The sequence below is a fragment of the Cenococcum geophilum genome, assembly GCF_001692895.1.
Source record: "Cenococcum geophilum 1.58 unplaced genomic scaffold K441scaffold_52, whole genome shotgun sequence".
In the NCBI taxonomy this organism is placed as follows: Eukaryota; Fungi; Ascomycota; class Dothideomycetes; order Gloniales; family Gloniaceae; genus Cenococcum; species Cenococcum geophilum.
Genome location: NW_027137610.1, coordinates 1,232,403 through 1,250,156, shown reverse-complemented (window position 1 = coordinate 1,250,156; position 17,754 = coordinate 1,232,403). Strand labels below are relative to the sequence as shown.

Genomic DNA, 17,754 nt, shown 5'->3' with positions numbered 1-17,754 from the left:
ACTTATAGTATCTCTTTAGTATATAACTTAGTCCTTTTTCTATTTCTTTATAGGTTATTTCTACTTAATACTATACTAACTTAGCTTATTATCGCATCTTACGGCATTAAGTATCTTTAATATTAACCTAACCTATAATCTAATTAATTCTTAGATTATATTCCTATAACTAAGGCATATTTAATACTGCCTTGTCCCGTCCTAATAGTAGGATATTAAAAGATATCTTAATTTATCTCCCTTTAATAGTTATCTAAATAGGTCCTATTTTAAGATTAATAATCCCTCCTTTATAGGTTATTAGATCTCCTAAAATTATAACTAATAGGTAAAGTTACTCCTTTTATCTATAAGGTAGCCCTATTTTCTTAACTACTACTAATAAAATATAGTTTCGCGTTACTTTACTATCTATTAGCGCTTTAAACTACTAATCTTGCTAATTAATCTGTAAATTTAGGTATTATCCTTAAATTCCTTTAAAGGTTTAAGGCTTTACTACTAGCTCCCTCTAGTTCTATAGGCCTTTACTTTTCCTAACTATTAGCTACTTAATCCTAATGTACTTAGCTTACTCTTTAGCTAATACCTAGTTTACTTTTTATCTTTAATATACTATAGACACATATTTTCTAAGCATTTTTACTATTATTATCCGTCTAAGTATTCTTCTATAAGAAATCTTCCTAATTAAAATATTAAGCTCCCTTCCTCTTAAACCTCTGCTAGATACTATCTATATATATATTTAGTATTTCTATACTATTACTTATCTGTTATCTAGTATATCCTTATAAGGTATTTCTAATTCTTTTTCTTTAGATTCTTATATATTTTGTATATATTGTCCATATACGCAATCCATAATAACGTATAGTATATTAGGTACTTTAGGTTAATTTTTAGCTCGTCTTTATTCTTAAGTTTAAACCTTTATTATACTAATTTAAACGTTATAACTTTATTTATAGGTACTAAAATACGTCTCTTACTTCTCTAATCCTTTAAACGTTCCTCTAGATCCTTTAACATTATAATTAAGACTTCTTTAATATACGTTATAGCCTTCTCTATAATTAAATAGTCCTAAATAACTTTTTTATCTAACTATATATAGAAATCTTCCTACTTATTATTATGCCTTTACCTATACTACTTTTAGTATAGCTACTAGAGTATATATAGTTTGTCTATAAGGAAGTATCTTCTTATTACTATATTATAACAGCCCTTTATATATTGTTTCTTAAACCTAGTTAAAATCCCTAAATCCTCTTTATCTTTTAGTTTAGTAAGCTACTTAGCTCTTAGTATGCCTATTTTTAGCCTATTAGTAATTCTTTATATTAGTACTCTATTCTTTATACATCCTAATATACTAAATCTTCTATTTAGTTTCTACTCTTACTATAAGGTAATTCTTGCCCTAAACTCCTCTATAGTTTCTTTTACGTCATATCTTATAAGTAAATCCTTAAAGTCTTTATACTTCTTAATCTTAGTATTAACTTTTCAATCTTTAGGCTAAACACTATATTCCCTTAGTAAGTCTTCTAGGTCTATATATCTGTCTCCTAGTCTAATTACTGTTTATATTATAAATTCTCTAATCTATAAAGAAACTCTTTGCCTTTTGTTTATAGGTATTCTAATTTATACTCTAAATTTTTAACCTCTTAGATTCTTTAATTCTAAGCTTACTTTTAACTTAAGCTTAGCTCTTACCTTAGTCTAACTAGGCTTATTTAGTATTCTTATCTCGTTTTAAAAGTCTTAAATCTCACTTATCTTATCTTAAGAATCTTATACCTATAGGAACTTCTATCCTAAGCTTATTTATATAGTTCTAAACTAAGCTACTACTCTACTCTATTAGTTATCGTTTATTATAGGTCCTTAAGCTTACCTTATCTTATCTTAAGAATCTTAGTTATCTCTTATCTTATTTTAAGAATCTTAAGCCTTTAGCCTTTTGCCTTTATTAAGTACTAAAGTAGTTCGCTATTCTACTTCTCTTATATCTCGCAAAGCGATAAATATTATATCTAGTAGGGTTTTAATCCCTACTAATGTTCCCTATTCTATAGTGGAATTATCCTCTACCTCTAGTATAATATCTTTAAGGTTTACTTACTCCTAGTAAGCGGCCCTTATTACCTTATTATTACGGAATGTTTTATTTAGGTTAAATTTATCGTCCTTAATATCTAATCTGCGAACTAGTTTATTAGTTCCTCTATATCTTATAGGTACTAGCTTTTATAGCTAATAGCTTATACTATACTTAGCGTTCTTATAAATTTAGTATATATTATTATAACAAAATGCAAAACTTCTAATTAAATATTCTTTTGTTTCTTATAGTATATTATTATCCCTCTATATATATATATTGTCTACTAGTTTTATACCTTTTACTATATAATAACTCTGCCTACTTTTATAGTCTCTAATATAATAACCCTATTTTCTATAATTTATATAAGCTCCTTCTTTAAACCATTTCTCTTATTATAGAGTCCGCTTAAATATCTTCTACTATTAAGATCCCTAATCTAGCCTTTACTTCTTAAACTTTTAATTACTTAATCCTTGTCCTTTAGGTTTTTATAGTTTACTCTATCTTTTATAGGCTTCTTTAGTACCACTTAGGTCTATTAGCTCTATACTATACTATATTTTCTAACTTAGCTTTTATTATTGCGTACTTTACGCCTTATATAACTATAGAACTCTATCCTAGCCTCTCTTAGCCTATTCCCTTTAGTAGATCTAATTATTAATCTTAATTACCTAATCTATTAGATCTCTTAGGGTATCCGCATCTTCTATTAGGATAATTACATCTTAAACTTTAGCCTTAAGTCCCTATTTATACTATATTATAAGCGCCCTATTATTCTACTCTACTTATATTACTAGTGTCTAAAACTATATTATATACTTAATTGCTAAAGTTTATTATATAAGGTTTTAGAGTTTTTTTTCTACTATAGTTATTTCTTCTAGGTCTTTAAATATCTATATTAGTTATTCTATAAATCCTTCCTAACTTAAGAATATAAATCGCACGTCTTAGTTAGTAGTCGTTATTCCGTTTACCTATATCTCCATAAAGTAAGGTTTAAACTACTTAAGTACTTTCCCTAATAAGAATAGTCCTATATAGGCTATCCGATCTATAGGTATAAGTAACTTTACTCCCTTTTATAAGACCTTAAAATGCATCTATATAAAGAATCCTTTAAGCTTTAACCTCTCTCTAGTAAATCTCTTAATTAATAATAGCTTAATCTTTACTGCTTTTATCCTATTAAGTCTTTCTTTTAATACTATATTATTAGCTATTAACTAGTTAACTATTTTTTATAGCTGTTTAACTGTTATAGGTTGCTATAAGTTAGTATCTGCTATACTAGTATTACCTCCTATCCTTAAAGTAGTTGCTGCCGTTAATGGCGTTATAGTAGCTGCTTTTAGTGGCATATTATTTAACTTCTTATATTAATACTATAACTAGGTAGTAATTATATAATGGAACTTTGTAGTAAGAACTACGGTAGGCTTATTATTAGACTAGGTGTATAGGAAATATAAGTATAAAAGTTAACAACGTAATAATAACTGGTAGAGTGGTTGCCTAATAGATTAACTTTAATTATATTTTAAGAATTACTATAAGGAAGGAACTATCTAGGTAGGGACTAAGGGTCCTTAAATATATAACCGTACTCTTAAGAAAGTTATTACTCTATTTACTTTATTTACTCTATTCGCTTTATAATAGATCTTATAGATTATATAGATTATATAGATTATATTATATAACTCTACTTACTATTCCTTATTATATAGTTTTACGGGTTTTATTTTAGACCGTGCTTATATTAATTAACTAGCTTTTTTTAACTCCTTTTTAAGTAGTTATAATATTATACTTAAAGCGTCTGTAATAAATATACTTTATAACCCCTTAGTTCTATATAAATAGTTTACTAATTAAAAGTTTTTCTTTTTCCGCTTTACTACTTAAAGAACTACTACTATTACTTATACCCTTAAGAATATTAAAGAAAGAGCCTTTTTTCTTTTCTATTTTCTTCCTTAGCCCTTTTTTCTTCTTTTTTATTTCCTTAGTCTTTACTCTTTTTTTATTTATAACTAATCTAGCGTCTATATAATATTGCTTCTTTAGTATTAATATTTAGTAAATAACTAAAGCGGTACTTTTTCCCTAACCGCTACTATCCCGTTTAATAGTATACCCTATATTATACTATATTTTATAAATATACTTATAAACTATGCTAAGGCTATCTTTATAAGCTATACTATTATTTTAATACTAACTCCTTCGCTTATATAGACGTTATTAGCACTCCTTAATTAATATATTCTTTATATAATTTTTTATATTATAAAATTTATAAACACTAAGGCCTTTATTATATATCTTTAGGTATATAATCCTAATTTAGTAAAATTAGCCTCCCTTAAATACCTAAAGTAAACCCTTATATAAAGTCCATATAAACTATTTATATTAGCCTTTATTCTTTCCTTTTATTCCGGCTTTTATATTATTTAGTATAGCTAATATAATATTGTTTAGCTATATATTAGCAATAATAAACTTATATAGCGTCTTTATATACTCCTAGTTATTATAGTTATCTACTACTATAAGTTTACTTAAAAGACTAAGCCTCTTAATCTATAATTAGCTAGATTTAGAAAAAGTTTATAGAAACTATAAGGCGTAAGAATAATTCCCCTCTAAAGAAAAAACATTCGCGCTATATAAAATTGGTAGTATAATATTATAAACCTAGGAATTTGTATATAATAGACCTAATATAACAGCCTAGATATATTTAAATTTTAAATTATTATTATAACTATCTAGCTTAATTATAACGCCTTTAGCTAGGTAAAGGGTATGCTTATAAATTTTATTCTTTAGTTCTTAAGATAAACTATAAAAAGATATTATAGATCTATCTTTTAAAACTATATTAAGAGACACACTTAGTACTATAAGAGGAAGTAATAAGAAGACTAAATAATTAAGTTCTGGATTGGTCTATATATCTTTATTTAAGTTTAGTATTAGAATATATATATAGGACGCGTTACGCATTATATATATTAGTTATTAGTATTTTTATTTCTTAAACTTATAAATATACCTTTAAATATAATAAGATATATAGGTATAGACCTTTATTAAACTAAATATATAGCTTATATATAGTAGATAAGTTCTACTATTTATATATTATTATTAGGAATAAAGTTATAATAGGTTAACTAAACCTTTTCTTTAGTAATTTAAAAAAGGAAATAAATAGTAAATTATAAGAGGCCAGCTTAACTAAAACGTATAATTATCTAATTAATAGTATTACTAGTAAGTAAAAGGTAAGTTAAAGGTAAATAAAAGGTAAGTTAAAGGTAGAATAAGTTTTATATATTAAAGGACAAATGCTTTTAACTACTTCTATTTAGAAATTAATTACTAGTTCTTCTCTAGAGGAGAACTAGCTCCCTATATAATCTTTTTAAGACACTAATAAAACCCTTTACCCCTTATTTATCTAACTATATCTTTTAGGACGTAGATAAAATATAGGTAAGACCTTCTTCTAAAATATAAATAAGACCTCCTTTTAGAATATAGATAAGACCTCCTTCTATCTTATCTAATATATACCTTTTAGGGAATTCCGTTACAATTACCTCCCCTTTAAGGGTCTTAGTCCTCTAAGACTTCGTCTTTACTAAGCTTTTATAGAGTTCTAGCTAAAACTACTAGGGAAATTCTTAGTAGAAAGGTACTTTATAATACGGCTTATAGCTAGTTCTTTACTAGTATAAAATTTTACTTTATCCTTAGTTCCTCTACTCTTTTCCTACTATAGTTCCCTATAATACCTTTATAATAGAACTAAAATAATAATAATAAAAATTAGATAGGATTTACCTTTCTTATTATAAGAGTTTATTATAAGTTAATCTAGAGGTTATCCTATACAATGTATCTATAAACTACTATCCCTATTTACCTAAAATAGATTCTAATAATAACGTCTTTATTTTAATTTTCTTCTAGTTTATAAGCTATCGCCTCTTACGCGTCTTTTTATTAATAATACTATTTGTTTTATTTTTTAGTAAACTATTTCCTTTATATCTCTGCTTTTAGCTTCTATATCTCTAGCTATTTTTTTATAGCTACTTTATTCTCTTTTTATAATATATTTATAAGTAATAGGATTCTTACCTTATCTTCTTATAATAATGCTAACTTTTTAAAATATTTTTTTATAATAGCTTATAGTTCCTAGACCAGTGGTAGTATTATTAATCTCCTAGTAACACCCTAGATAGCGTTTATTACTCCTATAGCAGTTTCTCTAAAATACTATTATTACTACGTTTATACTCTTATATAGGATCCTTCCTATATTTATAAGATACCTTACTCTAGTAAAAATAAATCTAAGTACTCCTATTATTATAATAGGAGAAAGACCTACGTCCTAGTATTTCCTATTCTATCCTATTCTAGATTTCGCTAATTATACTAAATCCCTACTATTTATATATATAAGACTTATAGGCTCTAATACGCTATCTAAGATTTCTACTAATATCCTAATAGTAATAGGCGGGGATAAAAAGTATCTTCCCTTACTTATAGACTCTTTAATTCTATAAGGGTTTCCACTACTATAGAGATATAATATTCTTAAATATATAGTATCTAGGAGCGTATATACAAATAGCTTATCCTTATTAATAATAATATTTATACTCTTACGCGGGCTATTTTAGCTAGGTAAGTTCCTCTAGTAACTTACTTAGAAACTATACTAACTCCTTTAGCTAATATCTCTCTAATCCCTACTTAGACGCCAATTTAGAACCTAGGGATACTAAGAATAGTAATAAACGTTAAGATAAACGTTCTTTTTGCTAGTCTCCCGCCTATACTAGTCCTTCTAATACCTATTATTCTAAGAAGAATATTAGTAAAAATACTAATGCTTTTAGGGATAGAGGAGCTAATAATACTATTAATAATAACGTTAAAATAAAAGAGGAGGCTCCTATTACTACTGCTAGTATTTAAGTTATTACCTAGCTCTTTCCTTCTTATAAAATAGCTTTATATAGTGCCTCTTAGGTACCTCTAAAATGCCCTATTATTAGGAATTAACTTTATACTTTAGGGATGCCTTTATTCTAAGCTTTAGTAATAATCTATATAAATATAGTATACTACTATAATCCCTATATATAATAAACGGGTAATATTCCTATAGGTGCCTTATAATTCCTTAAAATTTCTAATTCTTTATAGGCTGTCCTTTTACTCCTCTTTATACTATTAACTTTATTATATATCTCTAATATTAGGCTAGATACTCTCCTTTTATCCCTAGGGGATCTTGCTAAATCCCTAAGGCCACTTCTTATAGTGCTACTACTCCTTTTTATATAGCGTCTTCTTTAAATAGTATTCTTAGTAGTTCTCCTATAGATCCTTATAGGCTTCCTCTTATAGAATTCTAGGATCCCTATTATAATAGCAAAACGTTTCCGTTTTTAATACCTATACTTAATCCTATAGTTTTAATTTATAGGGTCTTTCCTATTACTTTACTTATAGTATATCTGGAACCATTTTTAAGTCTTTACCTTTAGTTCTTAAAAAGGTTTTAATTATAATATTATATTCTAGCTAAAGGTACTCCTTAGGTTTTTAACTATTATATACCTAAAAGTATCCTTTCTAATAAACTAAAAATTCGCGTTTTTTCTAGCGCCATCTTTAGTCTAGAATATCTTCTATATTCTATTCCAGTTCCCTATTAATTTCGCTAGGTAGGGGCAGTTCCGCACTATCTCTTCTCTAATATAGCTTTAGTAAGGAAATATAAAATATAGGATATATTAAATAAGATTTTAGTAATTCTAATTTATAGGCTTAGTTTCCTTTAGTTTTCTTAACTATCTTAAAGGGTTTAAGCTACTAGTAATCCAGCTTCTTCTTAATGCATTTTATTTAGATATTTTTTATAAATAGTAAAACTTCGTCTTTTATCTTAAATTCTTTCGGTATATATTTTTTATTATAGTACCTTTTTTATATAGCCTAGGCGTTTAGTAAGTACTTTTTAAGTTCCTCTTTATAAATTCTTATTTACTTAATTCTTTTAGACGCCGCTAGTGCCTCTCTTTTAGGAATAATATCCTTAATATTTTAGGGGTTATTTACTTTTACCCCAAATAATACTTTATAAGGGGTCATTTTTATACTACTATAGATACTTATATTATATATATACTACACTAAAGCTAACTATAATATCCAATTATCCTATTACTAATTAATATAGTAGCGGAGGTAGTGTTCTAATAACATATTTAAACGCTCTATTTACCTATTTATTTACGGGTAGAAGGTAATACTTATCTTTTACTATATTTTTAATAAGAAATAAAATAAAGACTAAAATACACTATTAAATACGGTGCCTCTATTAGATATAATTCCCCTTAGCGTATTAAATAAGAGCTACTATTTTAAAAATAGGTCTACTAGTTCTGCTGCTATAATTGTTATTATAATAGCAAAGTATCCTAAAAACTTTATATACCTATTAATAATTACTAAGATAGTATTAGCAACCTCTTTAGTTCTTATCTTAGTAGGGGGTAAGCCTATAATAAAATCCATTATTAATTTTAATATAGGTCCCTATAGAATAGGAAGCACTAATAACTTACTATATAGGTAATACCTAGATATCTATATCCTTTAGCACGTATTATACCTTAATATATAGTCCTTAATCTCTTTAAACATTCCATCCTAAAAGTATTTCCTTTAAATAGCCTTAAGGGTTCTATTAGCACCGTAGTAACCCCTAAAAGGGTTATTATAGAAGACCTTTAAAATTTTATCTTAAATTACTTAGTCCTTTAGGATATATATAGCACCCTTAAAGCGCAATAAACCCTTTTAGTTTTACTACTATAGCTTTTTAATAACTCCGGCTAAGTTAGTCTCTACTATATCTTTCTACCTCTCCCTAAAGATAAAGGCGTCCCTTTATTAAGCTTAAAAAAAAATCTGGAAAGGTTTTATATAAATTACTTACTTCTATTTTACCTACTACTATTATAAACTTAAGGCGTAGTATAAGACGTTTTAAACTATTAGTGCTAGTAGATTCTCCTGCCGTTATATAGTATACTATGCTATAGATAAGTATCTTACCTATTCCCCTTAGATCTAAGAACTTATAGCTAATACGCTGTCGAGTTAAAGGTACCGCGATACCTCTAGTACATTCTATAGAATTCTCGCTAATTCTAGGGTACGCTAACTTTATAACGTCTACTTAGTCTATAACCTAGTCTATAACTATATCCTATAGCTCTATAATTATATTACTTCGTAGCTATATTACTAGGACCTCTACCCTACTATAAAATTCTATAGTTTTAGGGAAAGAGTCTTCTTTTTTTTTAAGCAAATTTTGCAATATAGGGATTATTTCCCCTATACTGTCCTAGATCCTCCCTATTTTATAATCTAGATATTTTAATAACTTATTAGCAGGATTTATCTTTTCTAGGCGGTATATAATCTTAAAATTATACTATAATAGTACCTTTACCCACCTAGCTTATCGACTATTTAATACCTTTATAGTTATAAAGTATTTTAGGTTATTATAGTCTATAAGGACTTTAATAGGATAATTGCTTCCTATATAATAATATCGCCAGTACTTTATTACTATAATTATTATAAGTAGCTCCTAGTTATGCGTTATATAACGCTACTTTATAGGGGTTATTTTCCTTAACTAAAACACTATAGGATGCTATTTTCCGTCTTTTAATTAAGATATAATTACCCTTAGGGTAAAGCCGGATATATCTGTTTTAAAGTATATATATAGCTCCTAGTAGAAGTATATTAAGATAGGCGCCAATATAAATAAATTCTTTAACCGGTCTATAGCCTATTTAGTAGCTTCCCTAAATATAAAGGGTCCTAACTTCCTACTATTTTTAAATCCTTTTAGTAGATTAGTAATTAGGAGTATTACTTATAAGTAGTAAATAATAAACGTTTAGTAGAAGTTCGCTATGCCTAAGAAAACCTATACTTCTTTAAATATTATAGGGTAGGGCTATTTCCTAATAGCGTCTACCTAACTTTTCTCTATTAATACTTTGTTAACGCTAATAATAAAGCCTAAAAAATTAATGCTAGTAGTATAGAATATGTACTTTTTTAGGTTTATATAGAGCTTATATTTCTATAGTCTTTCTAGTACTATTTATACGTAGTATATATATACTTTATAGTTATTAAAGTAGATTATAATGTTATTAAAATAGACTATATATATCGTGTCTAATAGGCCCGATAATACCTTATTAATATAGGCCTAAAATATCGCTGGTGTATTAGTAAGCCTAAATAGTATTACTAGGTACTTAAAGTGGCCGTACTATATTTAAAACGCTATTTTCCATTTATCGCCGGCTTTAATCCGGATTTAATAGTATATATCTTTTAGATCTAATTTTATAAATATCTTTGCGCCTAATAGCCTATTAATAAGCTCCCCTATTAAGGGTAACGGGTAGCAATTTTTTATAGTAATCTTATTTAGCGCCTAATAGTTAATATAAAGGTAAAGGGTCCCGTCCTTCTTAGGTATAAATATAATTGGTACCCCTACTAGGCTTATAAAGGGCCGAATCTATTCTCTCTAAAGATTATCTACTATATATTAATGTAGTACTACTAGCTTATTTTCTAATAGGTTATATAGCGGTCCAAAAAGAGGTTATTTATCCCCTATATTTATCTTATGCTTAACTAATATAGGGTTAGATAAGGTTTATATAGCCTCTTTACTAAAAATATCCTTTAAGTCTATATATTTCTATAGAATCTCTAGTTCCTTAACTATATATAGCCGGACATTTAAAAATAAATATCCTATATCTCTGTTTTTAGTATTAAGAGTGGTATATATAGTATATACCCACCCTTCTTCTTATATATAGTTTAAGAAAGTCTCTTAATCTTTAACTATAATACGTAGTTAAGACTTCTAATATTAATATAAGACTAAAGGCTAATTAATATCTGGATTAACTTAGTAAAGCTATAGGTATCCTAAAATAAGGTTATACCCCTTAATTTCTGTAGTATAGAAGCGTATCTCTTATATATCCTATAAACTATCGCGGTCCTAGCTAGCTATAAAAAAAGCTTATTTTCTATAGTATAGAATTTAATAGCCTTTAATGCTTTAAATAGTGCGTACCTATAAGCCGCTAAGGTTTAAATCTAATTTTTTTACTAGTAATTAAGAAATAAACCCTATACTTACGCCGTTGTTTATAAGGCAGTCTTATATTACCTATTTATTATTAATTTAAATAAAGACAGGAATAACTATACGGTAGTTTACTCCCTTTTTCTCTTACTAGCCTAGTATAAGGGAGTAAAGATCTACTAGGCTGTCTCTTTTCCTAATTAGGCTAACTCTTACTTTTTTTACTGGTAGAAGCGGCTTATATGGCCCTTCTTACCACAGTTATAACAGGTACGTATTTCCTAGTTTCCCTCCTATAGATTAAATCTCTATCTATTATTATTTTAAGGTTAATTAGCGTTGCTCTAGGGCTATAAGGCCTACTTACGTTATCCTTCTATAGAGCGGTTAGGTCGGAATTTACCCCTATTATTAAAGCTAGGTCTAGTTTTACGCTCTTTATTATTAGCGTTTCGTTCCTTTTACTTACTTAAATAGTCTCTTTTAGCACTCTTAATCTAAGTAGCTTTAAAAATAAGCTTTTCTTAAGAGGTAAGAATTTCACCCTTCTCTTATATGGCCTGTTAAATCTTAGGTTATAGCTTAGTAAGTAGCTAGTAAAGTTATATAGCGTTATCCTATAAATCTAAGTAGGGTATATTATCTTTTAGTTCTTCTAAGTAGTTTACAAACTAGACTATAGTCTAACTATCCTACTATTTAGCGTTATAGTATCGCTAGTTATAGTCTATCCCTTAATTAGTAGGGTTTTGGACTTAATTAACTAACTAGGTCCTAAGTTTACTAAATTTAAAGGGTATAGTAAGTTTTTTCTTATAGCGTGTTTATAAACTCTTAATAGTGCTATATAGAAAGGTAGAAGTAATTAGTGTCTAATTATACTTATTAGAGTAATATTTTAAATCTAGCTAAAACTTAGTTTTATATTATTGGATAAAACGATTATAGTTCTAAAGACTATTACTATAATACTTATTAGGTTCCTTTATACGAAATTTAGGTTTTTCTAATATTATAGCATAATATAGCGTTACTCCTTTAAGTCCGCTTTGTGTTTAGGGTATCTATACTTCCCTTAATTATCCTTATAATTATTCTTAGTAGTCTTAATATATTTATCTTAATTATATCTCTAACTCCTTTATTTTTTATAGGGTCTTATATAGCGACCGCTTTAATAACTTCTTAGCGGTAATTGTTTCTAAAGGTCTTATAAGGTTAGACGGACTAGTCGTAGCTTCTTTATAGAAAAAGGAAATACGCTCCTTTAAGGAGACTCTTTAAGCCTCTTATAGTAAGGGCGTTGCTTTATAGGGTATAGAAGTATAGTTTATTATTATTAATTAATAGCTATACGTTCCTAACGGATTGTAAATAATTAGAATTATAAAAGGCCAGCCTAATTAGAATGTATAATTATCTAATTAATAGTATTACTAGTAAGTAAAAGGTAAGTTAAAGGTAAATAAAAGGTAAGTTAAAGGTAGAATAAGTTTTATATATTAAAGGATAAATGCTTTTAACCACTTCTATTTAGAGACTAATTGCTAGTTCTTCTCTAGAGGAGAACTAGCTCCCTATATAATCTTTTTAAGACGCTAGTAAAACCCTTTACCCCTTATTTATCTAACTATGTCTTCTAAAACATAAATAGAATATAGGTAAGACCTCCTTTTAGAATATAGATAAGACCTCCTTTTGTCTTATCTAATATATACCTTTTAGGGAATTCTATTATATAAACTTATAAGGGATTTAGGGAACCTAGTAAACTAGTAATATACTATTTTCTATCTTTATATAATTAAATACCTATAGCTATATTAATTTTAGCCTTAGGTATAATGCCTTAAAAGATATAAACTTTCCTTTTATATTTATTTCTGCTATTATTTATTAGCACGCCCGCTATTTATATATATAATAGTACTAACTAATATTAAATATTAGTAAGAGTATAGTATAGTAATTACTATTAAACTATAAGCTTTATATTAATTGCTCCCTATAGGGAATTAAAGTAGTATTAGTTAAAAAAAATAGTTTAGTATATTAATATGTTAAAATAGCTTTTTATATAAAAATTACTTAAATTTTTCTTTTCTTAACCTAAAGTTTAAGAGTAAAGGAAAAAAATTTATTTTAGTATATTAATATACTAAAACTAAGTTATAAGTTATTAACTAAACTGCTTTATATTTTCTATAATATATACTAAACCCTTATCTTTAGATTAAATTATTAGTTTATAACCCTAGAATAGTTTTACTTTTTATACTATCCTTATTTATATTAAAAATTATTAAATAATCTTTAAATATTTAACCCCTATTATAGTTATACCCCTATATAGCTATACTACTATATCTTTATTACCTAAACCTATATATTCTTTATCCCCCTTTTCCTCTATTATTATATAAATATCTACCTTATACCTATTATTACTGCACTAAAAGAGCCTAATTACCGTATTATATACTAGCTGCCTATATTAGCACCTTTTTAACCTATTTAACTTCTAACTTCTATTCTTTCTTTTCTTCTACCTTTAGTAAAACTCTTAAGGGGTACTATAATCCTAGTAGCTACCCTAAGCCTTATACCCTTTAAAGTAAATAGCCTTACTAAGTTAAACCTTATATTACGCCGCTCTACCCCTTTTATATACTTTTAATATATAATTAATATAAGGACTATTTAGCCCTTAACCTATATAGAAGCTATACTTACTAACCTATTAATTTAGTAATTCTATCTAGTTTTATAGCTTATATTTATTATCCTACCCCTATTTAAATAGCTCTTATTAGCTTTTAACTAATACGCAATAGGTAGCCTTATTATTATTTTATTAGTATAGCTATATCTCTAGCTACCTCTTTTACTAAAAATTAAATATATATACTAGTATTTTAAATATAAAAAGGAGCCTTAGAATAGAGCTACTATAAAATAATATCTATTATTTAAACTAGAAGAGTACTTAGTTTTCTACGCTAATATCCACTTTATCCTTATTAGAGACCTTTTTTATAAATATTTTCTTAAGGACTTAGTTATTATATATATAGAGAGCCGTAATTATTTACCTTATTACTACTTTATTCTTATAATAGCTATCTAGTTACTATTAGGACTTTAATATCTCTTTTAAGTAATTCTTAACCTCTTTAGACTCCGCTATATATATCTAATATATAATCTTAATATCCCTATATAGATAGTTTATTTAGGAGTATAGGCTATATACTCCTAGCTTATTAAAAAACCTAAAAAAAGTAAGTTTTTTTAGCTAGTTAAGGATTGCCTATACTCTCTTATAGCTGTTTTAAAAAGTGTAGTTATAAACTATATAGTTAGGCTTTAGCTGTTTTATAATAGTAAAGTATAACTAGTAGCTAATGTTTTACTAATGCGTAAATTACTTATTAATTTTTATTAGCTAGCACTAAAACTTAAAGATACTATTTATTTTAAATTCCTTACTCTTTATATATACTAAAATTACCTACTATTTCTCTACTATATTTATCCTTTTAAAGTTACTAAGATAACTAAAAAGGGGTATATATTTAGCCTAAGGTATTTTTAATATATTTTTATATATCTAGGCCTCCTTATATATTACCTATAAACTATTTTATACTAAGCTAATACTACCTATATTTATAATAGCATTATATTTTAAAGCGGATCTTAATATATAAATACGCTTTAAAGTAGGGTATTAAGCTATAGCAGCTAAAGTATTAGAAAGCTATTGCCAGCAAACCACCTTTAAGAAAAGGGTTAGTAATAATTAAATAACTTTAAAAAAAATACTTAGTATAAGGTAATAATAAATAAATATTATCTATATAACGTATAATTAAAAAGAACGGTATATATAGTAAAAAAGTAAAAACATATCACGTTTTAAGATAGAAAAAGGAGGCTAAAGTAGTATAGGCTAATAGGTAATACTTTTATTTAGATAACTAGGAATATAACTTATTTTAAAAATACTATTTATTTTAAAAAGAAATTTAATTTAGTAGCGGTAATAATATTAAGACTTTAGTATAGATACTTAAGAATCTAATATTTAATAATAGTGGCCTATCTATATATCTACTTTTAGTAGTAAAAGGTAGATTAGACTAGATAGGTTTCTATAATATTAGTAAAAAAAAAGTAGGGGTTTAGTATATTAATATACCAAAACTAAGTTATAAGTTATTAGTAAAACTACTAAGTTTTCTATAATATAGCCTATTTATAAAATATTCCATCTACCTATTTTAGCTAAACTTTTTCTTTCTTTATATTATCTTTAGACTTAGCCTCTTGCTTTATAATACCCTTATTTAAATCCTTAATAAACTTACCTACTTAATTAAGGTTTGGTTATCCTATAAAATAATAGAAATAGTCTTTAGAAATATAATCTTATTTATTACTACTATTATATACCCTAAGCTTTAATATATTAAGACCTCTTCTTAGCCTATATTAGGCTACCTCCTACTTTATCCTAGTTAAACCGCAGTTATCCTACCTATAGTACCTCTTAATAGCCTAGAAATTAATATTATATTTAATTACTATCTATAAAACTAACTAGTTTATTTACTTTAGTAAGTTAAGCCTACCTATTTTATCTTATACCTTCTAGAAATAGTGCTTAGACGCCTTATATATAATAAATAGCTTATTATAGTTATACTAAGAAATTGCCTATAGATACTACCCTATATATTCCTTAATAAAACTAAGGAACCTACGCCCTACTAATTCTTTTACTTCTTTTACTATAATAGAATATAGCCGCCGTATAAGTACTTAAAATCCTATATTATACTACCTACGTTTCTTTAATACGTTAGCTTGCTTATTATTTTATATAAATAAAGCGAACACCTTATCCCTCTATAGCCCTATATTATACTATATAAAATACATTTACCTATTACTTATTTCTCCTCTAACTTTACTCTACCTTACCTTTACTACCTATAGAGCGCCATTAATTAAGTCCGCTACTATAATTTATAAAAGACCCCTTAACCCTAATACCTTATTATCTTTAAGTTTTGCCCTAGCTATAAATTTCTTAAACTACTACTTTAGCTTTTTTAGCCTATCTATTTAACGCTTAGCTAGGAGCGTAATTACTTTTTAGATATAGCTTTAGACTAATAACTATACTCTAAGCTTAATTTCCGCCTATTCCAATATATATATATAGTCCCTAAATAACTAAAACATTATATTCTTATATAAGATACTTCTCTAAATATTTAAATTCTTATAAAACAACTTTTAAAACCTATTAACCGCCACTACTAAATGTTTAATTGCCTAAGATATAAAGGTTAGCCTTATATTTTAATAGATTTTCTTAACTAGGAATTATACTATTCTATTCTCTTATATATATATCCAAAGGTCTAAACCTAACTGCTTAGCTCTACCTTAAGTAGGACTACTACTACCTTCTTCTATATTATTATTACTTACCTCCCTATTTCTAGGCCGCTAAACCCTAAATTACTATTCCCTTTACTATATAGATGGATATAGTAATAGGTCTATACTAGTGCTTATATAGAGAAGCCGTACTAATATAAACACTATTACGCCGTTAATAACTTATTTCTCCTATAAGGCCGCTAGTCTACTATTATATCTTATACTAGCTCTTTTAATAAGCACCTTAAAGTAAAGAAGCTACTAGTTTAACTCTATAGCCGTAAACCTATTTACTTCCTTTATAGCTAAAACCTAGTAGGGTATATACTTACTAATCCTATTAGCTTTACTTTTATTATTACCTACGCGCAATATATATAACTCTACTATACTAATAGCCCCCTTAAGTTCTTTTTTTATATTATTTAGTTCTTTAAGTAACCTTATTATTATTTAGTACTTTTATCTAACCCTAAAGCTTTTATTCTTGGACCTACTTAGCATAAAGAAGAGTTGCTATTTTATCCTCCTATATACTATAAGCAGCTACTATCTCTTACTTACATCTAAACGCTAGCCTTTAGTACTATTAACTAAATACTATTACTCTAGTAGATCCTATAAATAGCTAAATACCTTAAACTACGCGTTCTAGAACGGGTTATAGCCCTTAAATAGTGTGGCAAATAGTTCTTTATTAATGTTATACGCCTTATTATATATAATACCGCCCATCCTTTATAAGCTATTAGTTGGTTATAGCTCTATATCCACGCTACTAGAGTCCTTAGTTAGTGCTTAGTAGTAGTAGTATATTTAAACTAAATAGGAGTTATAGTTAGGATAGGTAAATCTCTTTACCTAGCTATTTAAATAGTATAACTTATAGAGGAGCGTAATACCTTTATTAACGTTACTAGTA

At 26.6% G+C, this 17,754-nt stretch overlaps 1 protein-coding gene across 1 annotated transcript; it reads right to left on the bottom strand.

The window, feature by feature from the left end:
- Positions 1-10,235: 10,235 nt before the first annotated feature.
- K441DRAFT_581810 (uncharacterized protein) lies at positions 10,236-10,472 on the bottom strand (the record flags this gene model as incomplete). Its single annotated transcript, XM_067644430.1, has 2 exons — positions 10,236-10,343; positions 10,371-10,472. Coding segments are annotated over 2 exons (210 nt in total), but the record flags the coding sequence as incomplete, so codon positions are not given.
- Between the last annotated feature and the right edge of the window lie 7,282 nt (positions 10,473-17,754).